Source organism: Diabrotica undecimpunctata, chromosome 5, assembly GCF_040954645.1.
Source record: "Diabrotica undecimpunctata isolate CICGRU chromosome 5, icDiaUnde3, whole genome shotgun sequence".
In the NCBI taxonomy this organism is placed as follows: Eukaryota; Metazoa; Arthropoda; class Insecta; order Coleoptera; family Chrysomelidae; genus Diabrotica; species Diabrotica undecimpunctata.
In genome coordinates this window covers 96,167,458-96,186,677 of record NC_092807.1, presented here as the reverse complement: position 1 = coordinate 96,186,677, position 19,220 = coordinate 96,167,458, and the positions used below count along the sequence as shown (strand labels likewise).

The following is a 19,220-nucleotide window of genomic DNA, read 5'->3' as shown; positions in this document are numbered from 1 at the left end:
GAATAGAGAACGTGAACTCACAGAAATTGTTAAGAAGCGTAAAACGTCTTATCTTGGACACATATTTAGACACGACAGGTAAAACTTCCTTCAGCTTATTATAGAAGAGAAAATAGAAGGCAGACGCGGCCCGGGTAGACGACAAATGACCTGACTGCGCAACATCAAAGATTGGACAGGATTAGACTTTCAAAGTTTAATAAGGAAAACCCAAAATAGGGAAAACTTTGCAGAGGTCATCACCAACCTTGGCTAAGAAGACGGCACCTAAAGAAGAAGAAGAAGAAGAAGAATAGACGTAGTATAACGTGCAAGATGACGGGAAAACCTAGTCTCGGACCACTACCTAGTCCAAACGAAAATAAGAGCTATACTCTTTAATGAAAGAACAGTTAAATGAAAAAAGTTAAAAGAAAGTTAATACAAAAAGAGTTAAAGAGGAAAGGTTTCACGTAGAAGCTTTAAAAAACCCTGCGATAGCTACGAGATTTAAGGAAAGTTTCGAAGGTAAGCTAGAGGACTGTACATATGGTATAGTTGAAGATGTTAACAACTATTGGAGGCCATGTAAAACCATATTGGAAGAGGTAGCAACTGAAGTTAGCAACTGAAGTTAGCAACTGAAGTTAGCAACTGTGAAGACAAAAAGCGTGAAAAAAAACAGGGTCGAACTAGTTCCAAGAACGAAGAACGAGACAAGTAGAGGAAAAGTACAGGCAGCTGAGACGAGATGAAAAACGAATACTAAAAAGAAGCATATAAAAAATCAACTGAAATGACTAGAGGATTATAACAAATAGAACAGAAGAGATCATTGGTGATCAGAACTAGATACTAGAAAGATGGAAGACTAAAGAGAGAAAGATAGCATCCCAACAGAGAAAGAAGTCATCACAGCAATACAAAAATTGAAAGAAAAAGCTCCGGCAGCAGATGGCATTCCTCCCGACCCGAGAAATAGTGGTAAATATTTACCACTATAATTCAGAAACAATAGAATTTGTAATTGGTGTAAAAGGGAGTAAAGAGAAGAATCGAAGGACTACCAGCTTAGACTGGACTGATAAACAGATTAAAAGCGAACTACTGGCAACGCTGCTGGTTTGAATGAAAGTATTTAACTTATAAGTGCGGTTTTAGGAAACACTAATTACTATCATTTACTGATTTGATAATATTTATAAAGAATAACGCAATGCGAACTACTTGCGAGATTTTGCGACTGACTTCTATGGCAACTTTTAATCAACCATAATGCTCGTAATATCCAAATTATGCAGGCGGCTCGCGACAAGGTGTTTATCCCAAAAAGTACCGTTAATAACCTTCCTTCGCTGAAAACCAGTAATTTTCTTCTATTTTGGCACTAAGAACAAAAATGTTTCTCGCGGAAAAGTGTTTTCAATAAACATAGCATTGTAACACTTTTTTTATATAATTAAAATATTAAATAATTTTTAATCCTTTTACCCCTGTTGCTGAGACGCTGATGGCCGTATTTGCAAATAATAAATACGCGGGTGTGCTCGCTCATCCTTAATTTTATTGGAACCTACCGACTTCTCAGATTACGGAAGAATCTACTTATCAAAAGACGCCGGTTCGGTTAATCCTCGAATAATCCTTTCCGGTCAGGCGGGTTCTTTTTGATAAATTTGGTAAATAGAACCTTTTACCTTGCTAGAAATACATACAGGCTGGCCTGTCATTTTTAAGTGGGGGTTATCTCACCTTTTTTTGGGGAAGCTTGTGAAATTTTGAGAGGAAGAATATCACTTCTGGCAGGGCGATCTTTGAGTAAAGCCGCTTGCTTATATTACCGTCTCTGTGTTATCTTACCGTCTCTGTGAATTTTTTCTTTAAGTGTGTGTACACTTAAATGTTTCAGTTTCTTAATCTAATACCATATTAGATTAAAGATTAGTATAAACCACGGTTCGTAGACTTACTACGGTTGCCTCTTCCGACTGGGGTGGGGATGCTTGAGTTACGTCACCAGAGTACACAAGAATACAAAACCCATTTATTCGCGATTGAAACTGAATGTAGAGGGCAGGTCGATTGTTAATTGGTTGAAGGGGAAGAATTACGTCACGAGAGTACAGTTTCGGGCTTAATGTTCATTGGTTAGGCGGAAGAGGCAACCGTAGTAAGTCTACGAACCGTGAGTATAAACTACTTTTAATTTAACTAACTTCAGTGTAATACAAGTAAAGTGTTTAGCTTCAGTGAAGAGTGCAGCAATCATCAAGGTTTATCGTAAGTTGTCATAATCATATTATCTTCAACTGTCTGGGCGAATCTCCGTCGACTATTTCTTCTCCTGTAGTTAAGGTTAACTACTGAGTTAGCATTCAATCAAGGAACATTTAATATTTTCATACGAACTTTCAATCAGCTATTAAGAACTTATAAATTACGTACATTTAATTCTCAGTTAATCATTAAACAACAATGCGATACAAATAATTATCTTGAAACCAAACCCTTGCGGGTTGGTTTAATTTTTATAATACAGAATTCTTGAAACCTTTTTGTATTCTTTAGAATTTAATCATTTTATTTGCTATAATTGTCATACATTTTTAACCCGTTATCTCGAGATAAGTCCATAAACAGCAAAGAGAGATTTATATCAGCTTTAATTGAATACTATTAAATACTATCAGGCTCTCTTCGCTGATAATTTAAACTGTGCATGATTGTATTATATTATTGTATTTGTAAAGGTATTTCCTAATTATAATACTGTGTATTGTTATATCTTCTTCTTCTCGTGCCACTCCTAGCGGAGATTGGAAATCATCATGGCCACTGCGACTTTGTTAGCAGCGCGCCTAAAAAGTTCAATCGAACTACACCCGAACCATTCACGTAGATTACGAAGCCACGATATTTTTCTTCTTCCCACACTTCTTTTGCCCTTAATTTTGCTTTTTTTTTGTTATATGTAAACCACCATTTAATAATTTATGGTGCATTTTTGTTACATGTGTGTACATTCAGCTGCCTATATCATAGTGGTGTTGAATATATTGTTTTGTTGTATCAATGAATTTTATTTCTCGACTCCTAATAAGTTTCCTGATATAAAAATATCTCTGAATGTTTGTTTATTATATTAAATAATTATTATACCTTCGACCGGAAGAAAGTTCAGGCTGATTAAGTTTCGTAGGTAAGTATGTGAACGGAGTCCCCCTAATATATTTATTATTTGTTTACTTAGGTGTTGACCAAATTTATTTAATAATTGACTGTTGATATCTTTGCTTATATTTGATCTCAGAACCTAAATATCTTTCCTTACCTCGTTTCTTTTCTAAGGTTTCTTAATTTTCTCCTTGAACCCAAAAAGTTAAGTGGCGCCCTGTTTCTATCTTATCTTATTTTTGGTAATTTTATCCGTCTATCTTTTTGTTTATTTCTATATCTTTTCTTATATCTCTTATCCTGTCCTAGCTTTACTTATTTCGTCCATTGGACCCATTCGCGGTTCTAAAAGCTAGTTCCGAACCCACGACTTGCTCTCCACCAACCATCTGGCTGTCGTCCGCAGTGTCTCCATTGGTGACCCTTCTAGCACCATCCGAAAAAGGTTTCCGAGGTTACAGCATTTTTAATTGACTTTTTCATATTTTTTTATACATTTATATTACTTTTTTATTGTATTATTGTATGCGGACAAATGCGGTGTATTAAGTTATCTCTGTATTTACCTCTTTAGTAGAAAACAGAAAGTGCAAAAATCTAAAAAGCTGCAATCATACCTAAAACATTTAGAGCAGACTGTATATGTTTCTCGTTTTTAAAAAACTTTTAATGGCTGGGGATTTAAAAAAGGAAATTGACGTTCGTAATTTGAACGCAAGTCCCTTCGGGAATAAAATTTTAACTTTCTGCAAATTACATTTCCTATAACTTCAACAAAAGTACAGGTGATGTAGTCATATATTTATTTTATTTCTGACTTTGAAACTGAAGTTGGACTGAAATAAATTCGATAAATTGAAAGGAAATTTAATTCGAACAATTTTAAAACGACAAATCGCATTGGAGAAATCGAATAGGTATAGAAGACCACAAGATACGAAGGCAGAAATTATTATCGACTTAAATTTAGGAAGTCAGTAGCAAAAAAAAACATATTTAAAAGCAAAACACGATATAGAAATCTAAAATAAGTGGGTTATTTTCGTTATAGTTAATAGTAAAACATTTTTGTGTTTAAATTTTAAATTTAAACTTAAATTAAATTAACACGTTAATAAATATAAATTTATTAACATGTTAATTTCCCCAAAAAATACAAAATGCATGGTTATAACAGCATCACATATATAAGTGATGGAGTTTAAATATCTAGGTATTACATTATCTAGCTACGGAAAGCATGAAGCTGAAGTGGTAGAACAAGTGAATAGATCAAACAGAGCCGCAGGCTGCCTGAATAAAACAATATGGAGAAATAAAAATATCAGGAAAGAAATGAAGGGCAGAATTTACAAAACAGTCATCAGACCAGTGCCGGATTTAGTTCATGGACTGCCGGGGGCTAAGTCATATTATACCGCCACTCTCCAGTAGGTATAGATGCGTCTTAGGTTAACAATTCATTAAAACTATTTTAATATTATTAGGTAATTTGTTACAAATATACAAAAAAGCCACAAAGACACAAACTCACAACTTATAAAGTAAATTAACATAATTATTTACAAACAAATTTTCCTGGACTTCCTACTTGCAAACAGGTCGATGATTTTATTAAAATCAAATTTTGTAAGCTCATTATTAATATTTAATACAGCGAACGAACTTAATGTTTCTTCCGTCATCGTATTTCTCAAATAATTTTTGACTCGTTTTAAAGTGGAAAATGATCTTTCACCAGTTGCGTTAGTAACCATCAACGATAAGAAGATTCTTAGTGTTACTTCTACGTTTGGGAAGGTTGCAATTATATTATTTTTATGCAAAAGCTCCATCACAAAAGTAGCACTGTGAATTGTTAGATTTTTATACTCAACTTGGCCTAGTAGTGACTATATTAAATGTTTTAATTGAATACACTCACTTGCTAGAGATGTATCCAAGTCATTCGAATAAATATTCACTAATACCGACGCTTTGTCTGAAATCACGTTATCCTCTGAAAGAGGTAGAGAAAATAAAAATGAGAAAGTGATGGAAAGATCTTCATAAGCTTTTCCTCTAGATTGCAGATTATTTGCCAAATAATCAATTGTTTTATACAGCACTTGAATTCTAACCTTATTTTGCGGTGTAAGGATGTCTTCTGTATCTGCTTCATCAAACTGTAATTTTCTTTTACGACTTCTAATTTATTTGCTGTATTCTGTTTGTTGTGATAAGAGCTGCCGTTTTTGTTCAAATAAATTACATTTATCACGAAGAGACTCGGAAAAATGTTATAATGAGCTATACAAAGACGAACATGTATGTAAGTCCATGTTTGCGCCTTGTAAAGATTTACTCGCTAGGTCAGTTCTTTCCAGTACTTCGAACCAAAAGGCAACATAAATATCAAATTCTAACGTAGCCATCTTTTCTTGTAAATTGTTTGCTTGGCAGCGAACTGGCATCTTCTCGTCATCGTTAGAGGATAACTCTGAAAGTGCTTACTTTAATATATCTTGATAGCATAAATTAAGAGCTTTTACTGCATCAAATCGTCCTGACCATCGAGTCACATTAACTCTTTTTGGAACAAATGTTGTATGGCCACAATTTTTCAATAAATCAGTTTGTCGTTTCCATCTGTAAGTTGAAGCTGAGAAAAAAACATAAATTTCTTCAGCAACTAAAAAAAAAGAAGTACTTTCCATAGTGCATTCTGCTGCATCTTCAACAATCAAATTTAGGGACTGGTCTGTACATGGTACGTATTTTGCCGAACTATTCCTAGATTTTATTCGGGCTTGGAGACCGCTATAAACGCCAGACATGTTATTCACATTATCATACAATTGCCTCCTGCATTCATCGATATTTATATTCAAGTTGGACAACATTTTTACAATGCTGGCTTCCATATCTTCGGCCAGTGTTGCCTAAAAACTGTATAAATCTCTCGACATGTGTTCCGGTGTCCGAGCAATACCTAATAATAAATGTCAGTTGATCTGTACGTGTTATATCAGGCATAGAGTCAACAATGATTAAATAATATTTGCCACAATGAATTTGTTTTACAATTTCTTCTAATATGTGGTCCGAAAGCACTTGCAAAAATTCAAAATAAATCGTTTTTGATAAATAAGATACTGAACCACAGCCTTTTGAAGCATATTTTCCAATATGGTCTTTTAAAAGACGATCGATCATATTTCGCCAACACCGACAATTCAAGGTAGTTGCCATTGCTAGTAGAATCAAATTTTCCGTCGGTTCCTCTAAAAGGTCCTATTGGGGACTATGAAAAAGTGCCATTTTCGCTTGAAAAGAGTCGACAATATAAGAAGGATAAAGAGCCTGTGCTTTTGGAATAAACTAACCAGTCACGCCGAATTTTTTCACCATTCTTTAAAACTTTATGGAATAGTGATTTAGTGCAGTACCTGTTTTGTGTTCCAATTTTTCTTTTTGAAGATTTAAAGTCTAAAGATCCTGTGTTTTGAATTCTTTCAGTACTTCACCTACACAATTTCCTGGCCAGAATTTTAAATCTTGTAAATCAACTCGATTAACACCACTTTCGACTAGAATTTGACGTTCAGGAGAACTCTTTTCAGGATATATCTGAAGTATCAGAATTGGCTGTGGATGAATCATCTCGGCGTGATGAAGATCCTGCTGCAAATTTTATTTTATGAAAAAAGTAACTAAAACAGTCAAATAAACCTACCTTCTAAAACATCTGAAACTGTTGCAATTGGATCGTCTTGAAAAGAAGTGCTCGTTGGTATACTATCTTGCCCGGATTTGTTAAAAAAGCTGAATCTTTGGGTTTTTTTTTAATACTGTATTTATTTTTTGTTGTTTCCGCTAATTTTTAGAAACGTCATGAACATTTCACTAATAAATAAGTCAAATTTGAGACTAGTCACGAAAACTGCGCTAACACGACTGGCACATATCTTATCGGGAACGGGACGAAGTTTTATTACCATGCTATTTCAGAAAATCAACCCCATAAATTTGAACTATCCCCATATAGGATTAAAACGTGATGGGAGCGACGACGTACCGCCTCTCAAAATTTACCGCCGGAGGCTAATAGTCCCATAGCCCCCCCTTAATCCGGCACTGCATCAGACCAATAATGACATACGCGGCAGAAACACGACGTGACACAAAGAGGACAAAATGGATGTTAGAAACAGAAGAGATGCAAACACGTACAGATATACGACGTAGATGCAAGGTGGAGAACATCACGAACTGGGTAAGAAATAGAAGAGTAGAATGAAACGATCATATAAGAAGAATGACAACAAATAAAGTAGTAAGACGGCAAGCAACGGTTCCCCAATAGGAATACGATCAATAGGAAGGCCACGAAATCGATGGAACGACAAATTACTGGAGACACATTGAAAAACAGACATGTCTACATAAAATGACAGAGTCATGTCTACATAAAAAAGAAGAATAACGACTTCGACGATCTAGATTTCACCCAACGAGACCGGAAGTAGAACCGGAAATCAATAGTTGAACTCTTCGTGTAACTTAGCATCGATTGATATAGGATTTTACTAATTTTCATTTTTGCAAAAATTTCGGTCATAACTTTTTAACCGAAAGTGATAAAAACCGGAAGTATATACCTACTTGTTCTCATCTTGCTAAGGCGCGTCAAATAATATATCGCTTGTACTTTTTAGGCAACTTTAAAACAGAACTTCCGGTTGCACCCCTGGGACCGAAAGTCCGAGGTCAAATTTCTCTCTATTTCTTTCACTTTAATACCATCTTTGGGTTATAAGCTCTCATTCAACACCTCATTTGTCTTTCTATCTTTTCTAATATCAGAGAAGTTGTGATCACGGGCAGACAAACGGACAGACATGAATAATTCAAGGTTTTTACTATTTTTTAAATGATATGAGCGAAAATAATCGTAGTGTTTTACTGCTAAATTTACTATATTCACTTTACTTTTTAAGGAAAAAATATTAAAGATTATTTTTCAAAGTGACAAATCGGTTTTTACATTCTGTAAAATTTGGTTTTTGTGATTTACGAGGATTTCAAATTAAAATGACAATAAGTACTTTTTAAAGTTTTGGTACATTTCTGTTAACGGTTCGAAACAATAATAAATTTTAAATAAACATCCTAGCTCTTTTCAGGATTTTAATTTTAGACCCTCAGATAATAATGCATGTAAAAAAGTCGGGAATTAGGTATTGAGAAATATTTTCTACAAAACTGTCAGTTTTTATTTTTGTGCTTTCTGCATTTATTAATATTATTATTTTCTACAATAGCAGTAGCAGAAGAAGAAGAAGAAGTAGAAGTAGAACAAATAATCATGTAGTGACTGAAATATTGAGAAAACTAAAATGTGTGTTGTTCTCAGTATATAAATTTAAATTTTATAGCGTTTTACTTGACCCTAGCTCAATCGATTGGTGTTTGTTTGTTTTCGAGATATATACTTATGCCCTACGGGGAGTCACATTCAATCCAAAGGGAAAATAAAAAAAATACGTACCTATTGAGAGAAAAAATATCGACTTGTTCGATTTTAAACGAGAGAATTTATCAGATTTGGAAAGTGGCCGTTTATTAGAATTTACCTTTATTAGATTTAGGTAGAGAAAAAGATTTAATTACAAGAATCAGTTACAAAAAATATAAGATTTAATTAGAAAAGCTCACAATTATTTATCATTAAATTTCTTTTATTGGCAACTTTTGATACAAACATTAAAAGATAATGAAATTATATTGAAGTATTTTTAGCCTACCTACTATACAAGCAAATAAAATTTGAGTCAAAGTACTGTATTATTCAACAAAGTCTTCTCTTAATTATTCTTCTTCATTAAGTACCTTACGCTTTCAGCATATTGAGTTTCATCTGTTATCTATTCAAGACTTTATATACATTAAATGTAAAAGCAAATGTTTTGCATGTTTTTCCCATACGAGAAATGCATACGTCAAGATGGGTAGAATTACACTGTTAATCAATCTAATCTTCGTTCTGACCCAACTCGTTCAACAGAACCCAAATCGTAACGGGAGACTGTTGTGTGGCTATCTTGAAGAAAAACAGAACACCATAGTAGTAGGACCCATAGGACCTACATGCTTCCATGGGGAGACAGACTTCCCACATATTTGGATATAGCAATTGTATAGTAGTAGAAGTATAACAATTATAGCAAAAGTAGCTCTAACATTGATCGGAAATAGGAGAATATAAAACAAACAGTAATTAAAACAGCAAATGAAAACTTGAAACCAAAGAAAAGAAAATAAAGACTGGATGAATGGATAGATATACTATTATTAATGAATGGAAGAAAATCATAAAACAAAAAATCCAATTAAATGTAATTAAACCGATCGATTAATTAAAAAGAAAATAAAAGAAGTTAAAGAGAGAATGTTTTATGAGCAGTGTCAAAAACTGGAAATAACTAAGAAAAATATGACTTTTTTAACATGCATAAAAGAATTAGAGAACTAATAGGAATGAGGAAAACGCTTCAAACTAGGCAACTAAGAGATGAAAGCGGTGAACTTATAACAGATATAAACCAGAAAATGCAGAGATGGACACAATATATAGCACAGCTTTTTAAAGACAAAAGAGAACAGAAGCATCAAGAGAAACAAAAGCACCAAGATGATACTGGGCCTGACATTATACGAGAAGAAATCGAACATGCAATAAAGCAAGCTAAAAGTGGTAAATCTTCCAAGCCTGATGAAGTTTCCATCGAATTACTCAACATTGTGGACACTGAATCTATTGACCTTCTTTTGAATACCACATATGTATATACAGCGTTAACAGGCCTTTAGACACATTGCTGGATGGATAATTTCCATTTTTTTCTGTTTTTAGCTATCAGCTTCCAATCTCTGATTCCCATCTCTCTGACATCTTCCATCACTACATCTCTCCATTTCTTTCTTGGTCTTCCTCTTTTTTTGTCCCATCAGGTACTATCCAAGCAATATTCTTGACTAGTCTATTACCTTGCATTCTCTCTAGATGTCCGAGCCTTTTGTTATTGTAGGGTTAGCATACAAATGGTACACTTCTGCATTAGTTTGTCTTCTCCATTCTCCCTCTACTACTTTACCCCCATGTAACGATGTGCTGAACGTCCTACAGCAACAGCGTTCAACAGTTCGAACCGTGGGAGTGTCGATAATCACGCATCCATTTCCACGAAAAGACGACGAGGTGGGGTCCGGAGCGGCTATTTAAAGCGAGCGGCTGGCGGAGTTAAAGAAGTCTTGTGGCTAACGCTCTAGGCTCCCTGGCTCGCTAGTGCATTGAATCTGCGAGCCAACCCGGACAGAAAGACTTCCGAAGTGAGGATTATGCTCTGTCCTTAATCAAGCAGAACTCGTGGGTATAGTGGATTGAACGTTACCGTCAACTCTGACTCAGAGTATAACGTGGATCTGCACAATCGAATATTTTGATTGCGAGAGAGTTTGGCGCTTGCGCTGGACTGAGTTGGAAGCAAGTATAAGTCTGCGTGCGATCGAATTCGCGTATTTCATTTTCTGTTAGTAATAATAATTTTTCTTTTACAGACGTCCGCCGGGGAAGTCACTCTCGCGGGATCCAGGCGGGGATATAGAATATATTTCATTTTTATTTTTGTACATACCTACGTTAGGATTAATAGATTTATTTTTATTTCAACCTGTGTTTTACTAAGTCTCTCGTCTCGAAAGAGCTACCCGTCACAACCAAACATTCTGCGAAGTATCTTTCTTTCCCTTGCTTCCAATCTGTTCTGTATGGTTTTGTTCATAGTCCATGTCTCGGCAGCGTATAGCATTGTGGGTCTAATTATATTTTTGTATACTCTTATTTTTGTATTACGAGATACATCTTTGGCCTTAATTATTTTGCTCATGGCTCCAGCACACCTGTTGCTCTTGGTCACTCTCAGGCTGATTTCTGTTACTTCCTTACATGTCTCATCAATAAGAGTACCTAAGCACATCCATGTGCTTAGCTGATCCATCCTCCACCTCCAATTCCTTTTTTGCTCGAGATTTCCATGTACTTCAATTTATTAATATCAACTTTCAGTCCCATTTTAGAGCTTTCCCGAATGAGTCTTTTTGCTATATTTGCCAATTCTTTTCCACTTCTTGCAATGAGAACCACATTATTAGCGTATGCTAAGCATTGGTGCTGCTTGTATAAAATAGTGCTGGACATATTTATCCCACTAACCCTTACAATTTTTTCTAGAACTATATTGAATAGCAATGCAGGTAACGGGTCTCCTTGGCGAACTACGAATTTTTTTTTCACTACGAATTCTTTTGAGACTGTACCGTTGCATTTCACAGCGCAAATGGTATGTCTAATTGTCATTTTTACCAATCTTACAATTTTTTCGGGCACTTGGATTTCTTTTAGGGTTTCTATTAATTTGCTTCTGTCTATTGTATAGTGGGCGGCTTTGTAATCAAACTTAAAACCTCTCCTCCATATTTTAAGTTCTCTGCCACAATGCCGCTCTCCACGGGGCTTTTTTGATTTTTCATATATTTTAGCATAAAAATTTAGCAGCGGGGTTTTAGCATAAAAATTTGATCAGTTGTTGATCTTCCTTTCCGAAATATTCCCTGGTATTCTCCTAGATTTTTCTCTACATATATTTCTAATTGTTTTTTAATTAGTATGGCGAGCACTTTATATATTACCTGCAATAAGGATACTCCTCTATAATTTGCGCATTCAGTTCTACCTCCCTTTTTGTGTATAGGAACTATAATCGACTAATTCCATTCTTGAAGCATTTCTTCGGCATCCCACACTTATAGTATTAGCTCACTAAGTTGGTTTATTAAAACCTCTCCTCCATATTTTAAGTTCTCTGCCACAATGCCGCTCTCTCCGGGGCTTTTTTGATTTTTCATATCTTTTATTATTTCTTCAATTTCTTCTCTTGTAGGCTTTGGTATTTCTTCTATTACTATTTGAGGTTTAGGAACATTATAATTTTCTTCAGTAGTCACTTCGTCATTTAGCATCTCCTCGAAAAATTTCTTTTCACCTTTCACATATTTGGTCTCTGTCCACTATCAGGTTTCCTTGTTTATCTTTTACATTCATCGTTCTTCCCTCATACCAAGTTTTAATGTATTTTACCTCATTGTAAAAATTTTTGATTTCATTTTTCTTGTAATTTTTTTCAATACGCTTTACTTTATCATCCATATATTTTCGTTTTCGTTCCCTTAGGTCCCTTCGCTTTTATTCCCTTAGTTCTCGTAAGATCAATAAAATTGATTACTTTCATTGACAAGTTGTAGTAAAATTTCCATTTTTAGAGATCAATCTTTAAAACCTATGGCATGAAATTTCAATTTTGAGTTTTGGTAACAAATATGAGGTATTTGAAATATGAATAAAAAACGCAGAATTTAATGTTTTACATTACCATCACACGTCACGGGAAATGCATTTACGTAGATGGTTTTGGGTATAGTTTATTGCAGAAGTTTCGTTCTTTTGAAAAACGTACTAGTGTAATTAAAAAAAAAGTTTTAAATGTTTTAGATCGTTTGTTGTGTGAAAGTTTAAATCCAGCGTTTATTAAGAATATTTCAAATGCCTTACATTTGTTGCCAAAATTCAAAACTAAAATTTCGTGCTATAGATTTTAAAGGTTAAGGCTCTAGAAATTGAAACTTCATTGTGGCCAGTCAATGAAAGGGATATATTGTATTGATCTCGTGAGAATCATAAAAAATGACAAACATCGCGCCACGTTTATTTATTTAGCACCTGTATAAAATCTGAATTTATTTGCGGCAAAATACAAAACCTGTATACGAAAGCTGAACTCTTTACCTTTAAAATGCATCTTGATTTTTGTCGATAGGTCACTTGAATCAAAAGATATTGAATTTTTACCGTCGAGCTGATACAAATTTTATTGAACATTGACATCGCGCGCGTATGACATGCAAAATCGACGGTAGCTTCAAGCGTTGTTTCTAAGAGAACGGATTATTATTTCGGTTCATACATTTTTTATTTGAAACGTTTTATTTCAGGGGAAGCCCGGGTGTAAAAGTGGCAAACTTTCTTGCATCTTATTTGGGGTCCCAAATTTAATAAACTCTGCAAAATTCAGCTTGTTTGTATGATTTTTAGAGGTTCAGTGGCATTTTCGTCTCTGACAACTGGAGTATGATATTATATTCAAGAAATAATAAAATCTAATCTGAGCTCCACTGATTTTTTTACCTTCCAAATTGTTAAATCATCGGGTCTTTGTTTTCCTATCTAATTCGTTCGAAAATTAACTAATCACAACTCTAATTCTTCTTACTCCGATCAAAAGCAGGTTATTCGAATTCCGTCCTTCTCCCGGTTTTACATCCATTCGGGTTATAAAATAAATTTGAAAGTTTCAGACGACTCTTTGAACTCTATAAATCTGGATGGAAACCGGTTGATTAATGAATATCGATTATATAAAAGTAGTTTCTTGTGTGAGCCAATTTCCTATTCAGATGGTACACCTAATCAAAATTTCTACTGGCTTTAACGTCGACTACAATTGGATTGATTTTAATTGGCGACAAAGTTTACTTTGTGCATGAAAGGTTTCAATTGTCGTTGGTCCTGATTAGTTGTTAATAGAAGAGATTATTTTATTTTTCATATGACTACCTGTATGTGACTCTTTATACTTGTTATGTTACAAATTATGCACAGAAATTATCACTTACTAGTGTGTGGTTTTCTTCTCCTTCATTCACAGATGGTAAAACCAAAATTGGGATTTAAACTTGTGTCGCTTGTGTTGTGATACACATAAGCTTTCACACGTCTACTGCCACTTTCTCTCTCATCATTTGCGTGGTCTTCCATTTGGTCTTTTCTCTAGCATTTTCCCTGTCTCTGTGTTTAGAACTCTACTTGACCACATGCCATTAACCGTTCTTATTATATGATCTGCGCGATATAATATGATTTTACTTCGACGCACACAAATCGCTCATATATCCAAATGGGCATGCTCCAATGAGTAGATTTTAACCGACAAGGTACGACTTCGCTTCCAACCTTCAACGAAAAAGGTTAAGAATTCGGAACGTTACGTATCTGGCGGTACCGTCTCGCTTCCAACAGGAATTTCATGGAAGGAATCCATTAAAAGGATTGAGCAGTGATGAATTGAGTAGTCACATTTGGGTCTGCATAATTAACCAAATCCTAAAGAACACCAATTTAAGGTAAGCGATTTTGTGCATAACTTGTAGAACCATATTATTTGAAATTTATTCTTAAATTTACCAATTCGTTTTCATATTTCCTACAATTACTATTCAACTACCATAAGCAAGAGGTCAGCAAGAATCAAAAAATTTTTAAAAAAGTAAACCAAAAATTAAAAAAAAAATTATTTAAAAAAAATCAGTTGCTATCTACATAGGGAGACGTTACTCAGGATCAGCAACCCCTGGGAGTTTTGCGTTGCCATGCAGTAAATTTGTTTAACACTTTACCATCATTTGAATTTATCAAGAAATATGTAATATTTATTTAACACATTTAATATCATTTAAAGGGTTTTTACCCACATATTTAGCAGTTTCACTCATGTATACCTGCTAAATGTTCAACCACATGTGCTTTAACCTTTGTCAAAATTTAATATTTATGTTTGTTTTCATTAAAGTGGTGACACTTATTTTAGGCAACTGCACTGATGATGGACTTATTTGTCCGAAAACGTTCTGTGATGTAGCCCGAAAGGGTCTTTTTAGAATATATATACCATTTATAAAGACATTTTTTAAATAAACATTTTTGTGATTCATCATACACAGCCAACTACAGGAATTTAATTTTCCTTTTCGATTATATTTAAAAAAAACTGTTTCCATCCTTTTTATCTCGTTTAAAAGGTATTATAATTTTTTATAACAAAGAACTAAAATACTATAAAGTATAGACGCATAGTAAAAATACATCAATTCAGAAAGGCACTCTGCCGAAACAATTTTATTGATAATAAATAATTTGTTGTAATTGTAATAAATTTTTATGAAAGTGTAGAAAACAAAAGTTTTCAGTGCTTTATTGTTAGACAAAAAAATCATTTTTAGCATTTGCATTTTGCCTTGATATATATTTTGAAATCTCCTCGTATATGTATTAAATTGAAATCCTCTCATATATGTATTAAAATGACGAAGAATGTTTTCCATGTTTCTCTGTTCCTATCGTACGAGTTAAAACCCAAATAGTATTTCGTTCTTTTTACGTCGCCGAATTTAATGTAAACCATTTTAAAGTTTGTTTATATCACGGACGCAAACTATTTGATATTTTTCTTTTATCGAAACCGCTTTTAGGATATTCTGCGTTTCAAATAAATATTCCAGTTTATATGTTTTGTTTAAGCGAATGAATTTAAAAGATTATTAGATCACTCTCGCGTAGGTCGCTGTCAGAGGCAGTGGTCTACAGTGTGGGCCCTTATTGTTCGTCAAATTTGTATTGTTCTTGTGTTTCTTCCTTTTTTATGGAAATCTAGTGTGTAGTGACAGTTAATTGTACAGTAAGTGTAGTTACAAAGGAGGTTGAAAGATTTGGTTAAAGCGAACGGTCGTTATGTAGTTTTGCGACAAACCGGCAAATTTGTGATGACGTGCATGTGATGTATACACATGATATATATGTATATGTATGTATAGTGATGTACACCCAAAGTAATGTATCAACTCTGATAGGGGTAATCACTGTTTTGTTTGTTTGTAAGAGCCGTCTCTGATATGAGATATTTGTAATACGGCGAGTACAACAAATTTGAAGGATAACATGTTCCATTGTTGAGCTTTTAAGAAGCCCAGTCTGAAGTCTGTATCCAGTCCCGTACATTTCAACCTCACTTTTTTTGTCCGTTGTCGTCGTTCCAGAACCATAGAAGCAGTCCTTTTGTTCGTATGGCAGAGAGTTTAACCCTAGAAGTGCTAGTGCATTGTTTTTTGTGAAACCAAGGTAACTTTTTTGTTTTAAACTTTCAAAAAAATAAATAAACATTAAAATAATAATTACTTTCATAATTTAAATAATAAAAATAAAGGTTTTAATAATTAATATTTTAAATCTTAGGGTGTGGCCATGCTGTCATTTTAATTGTTGTCTGTTAAATTTAAAGTTTAAGGTTAATCTTTATGAATAGATTTATTTAAAAAGATAATTCTTTACTTGTAATAATTTTTTATTTGCCACGTTTATAGCCCAGTAAAATTTGTAAATTATGTAGCAATTCCCACTTGTAAACGAATAGCACACATGTAAGTTTTTCTTTGTTATTTATTTTTATATTTTGTACCATTTTTTTTTTTTAGAAAAGTCTACTAACCCCTGTTGGTGTTCTTTGAAAGAAGAGCCTTTTTTCCTCTATCCAGCAAGATTAGAATTCTTCGAAGCGGCGTCCTTTTTCAAATAGCTAGAGGTCTTTCTTGTTGTTTTTATTTGCCCTTTTGTCCAGGAGATTTATGTAAGTATCCATTTGTTTCATTTTTTTTGTAGTTGCCCCAATCCGACCCCTTGTCATTAACTTATCCACGACCCAGCTCTCCAAACAAACCCTGAGTGCCGTTCGCACAGTTTTATTTATTTTGCAAAATATTACGTTACATATTAATGAAAAATGTTTTTTAAACATTAGATAAATATTTGTATAATATTTACTATTGGTAAACTGTCATTTGTAAACTTACTTGCTTAATTCTATTCCTTTATTTATATAATCTTCGTGATGGAGGACAGAATCGTTCCAAGAGACATTTAAAAATTTCAGTACCTTCTTCATCCACTCTCTGGGATGTAATACTAATTGCTCGTAAGGGACTCGAAGACACCTAGAACAAAGAAGAAAAATAGATAGCTTTTAAAAACTACACGATATTTATATTTATGCTTCCTATAAGAACAAGTGAAGGGAAAAACAGCAATTCAATGATAACGGATATGAATCGAGGCATTTGTTACCGACAACAAACTGAATAATCACGAATACGTTATATATATATATAATATATTCATAAGTAGAACGTTTGGCATTTAGTTTGTAAGGTTTTATTATGCAATTTGCAATATAGTAAAATTTTGCAATGGATTGCATATTTTATGCAATCCGTATAATGTATATAATGATGTATATTTTATGTTTTATTCTCCGATATTGACGATTTATGTAATTTTAGTAAATTTTAATTGTTATTGTTATTTTTTTGACTTATTGTAAGCTTTGTCCATAAAATTTTGAACACAATTAATGGATCCAGTGAACAGCTTGAGCTTTGTATTAATATTGTCAAAACAATATTAATTGGTGATTAGTAGACAACAGCATGATACGCCACCCACAGTCAGTGAAAAAATGTTTAAACTCGTCACGAGGTGTACTTATCTCGGAGCTACAATAAATGGGAAATGTGATTGTGTGTGGAATATTTCACACGGGTTGTTTTGAATATTCAGATTACATTTAATTATTAAAATGGAAGCTTGGAAATAACATAGTGTTAAACAAAAAACATTCCGTGATTCAATTCAATGTCAAATAAACAATACGGGAGTTAACAGTCGAACGACCTCTTGCGCGACCCTGTAGAGTCAGCAGAAATTATGTGTCATAAATTTACTGTTTAAGAGCACCTTTTGGTTTTACGATATTCTTATTAATTATTGTTTTTAGTAGTAAAGTTTAGATACCGTCTTTTGTTTACGCTGTCGAACTGACGAGGGTTATGATGTAATTGTTGAGTTATCAACAAAGAACACAAAAGTAAAATCTTTGTTTTTAAAATGCAACATGCAAAATTGGTTGAACTAGCCGTGTGAGGGCCCGATACCACATTTTATTAAACAAAAAAGCGGATAGATCGTACCGAAACAACATTTTTAAAATTAAGAATCTTCGTACCCTTGTAGGTATTTACCATTAAGTACCAGAATAAGTGTTCTCAAATGTTATGTGTGGCTGATTGTGCTATATGGAGTCGAAACTTGATCTTTACTACTACTAGTGAATATTGATTAGTGTAGTAGTGTCTGGGGACTCGGGAGACTGAGACCTCGGAAACCCTGAAGAAGACATCAGAGAGGGTGTCGAAAGCTCGGCGCAATGAAAATTAACGCGGTTCAACCCGGAAGACTGGTGAGTTTAATATTAACTTTTATTATTATTAATCTTAGCTCTAGGTTTAATTGTACTAACCGCGAGAATCTTTCGGAATATTGTATATATATATATATATATATATATATATATATATATAATAAAATTATTAATATAACAGTTAATAATAAAATAGAAGAATCTTTAGAAGTACAACACACACGGATTATCAGAATTAAACTTAAAAACATTCTCTCCCTTACTTGACTTTTATGTACATAAAATATACAACTTTGCCTGGTGCAATATTGCCACCTTCTAAAAAGTATCAATTCCAGCGTCGTAAAACAGGTGACTCCAGGACACCTAAGAAAGGTGTAGCCATTATAACTCACGCAATTCCTAGCAAATAAATGTTGTTGTGTACTTCTGTAAATATCCAACGAGCAGAGAAGCAAGCAATAGTATTGTATACATAGCAGATGTTTGTTTCATTTACCCTACGGCAAGTTTTTTATCGTTTTTTGTTTAGGATTTTTATATCTCAAAAGTCTCATATTTGAGATAGAATTATTATCAGGAGAAACTGTGACATATGCACCGAGTTCTTAAAAGTTAATAGTGTAATAATTGAAAGGAAATAAAAATCAAAGTAAATTAAGTATCATTTTTTTTAAATAGCTTCTTTACAAATTAAAATACCAATTCCATATACAACGAACATATTATTACCATGATAATAATAATTATAACCTGTAGGAGTTTTTTGTCAGTTTCTGATGTCAGATACCTGCCGTGGAACGGCAGGTATCTGACATGACTCCATTTTATACCTGCCTGGTATAAAATGGAGTATGATAATTTATGTTTAGGGTCGCGGCCTGGGGA

General features: G+C 33.6%; 1 protein-coding gene across 4 annotated transcripts in view; it reads right to left on the bottom strand.

The window, feature by feature from the left end:
* Window positions 1–19,220, bottom strand: part of Tpst (tyrosylprotein sulfotransferase) — a 533,460-nt gene that overhangs the window by 45,915 nt on the left and 468,325 nt on the right. For all 4 annotated transcript variants that reach the window (XM_072532279.1, XM_072532278.1, XM_072532277.1 and 1 more), the window contains one exon: window positions 16,930–17,070. In XM_072532279.1, coding sequence (XP_072388380.1) covers window positions 16,930–17,070 — 141 coding nt within the window. The remainder of the gene's footprint in view (window positions 1–16,929; window positions 17,071–19,220) is intronic.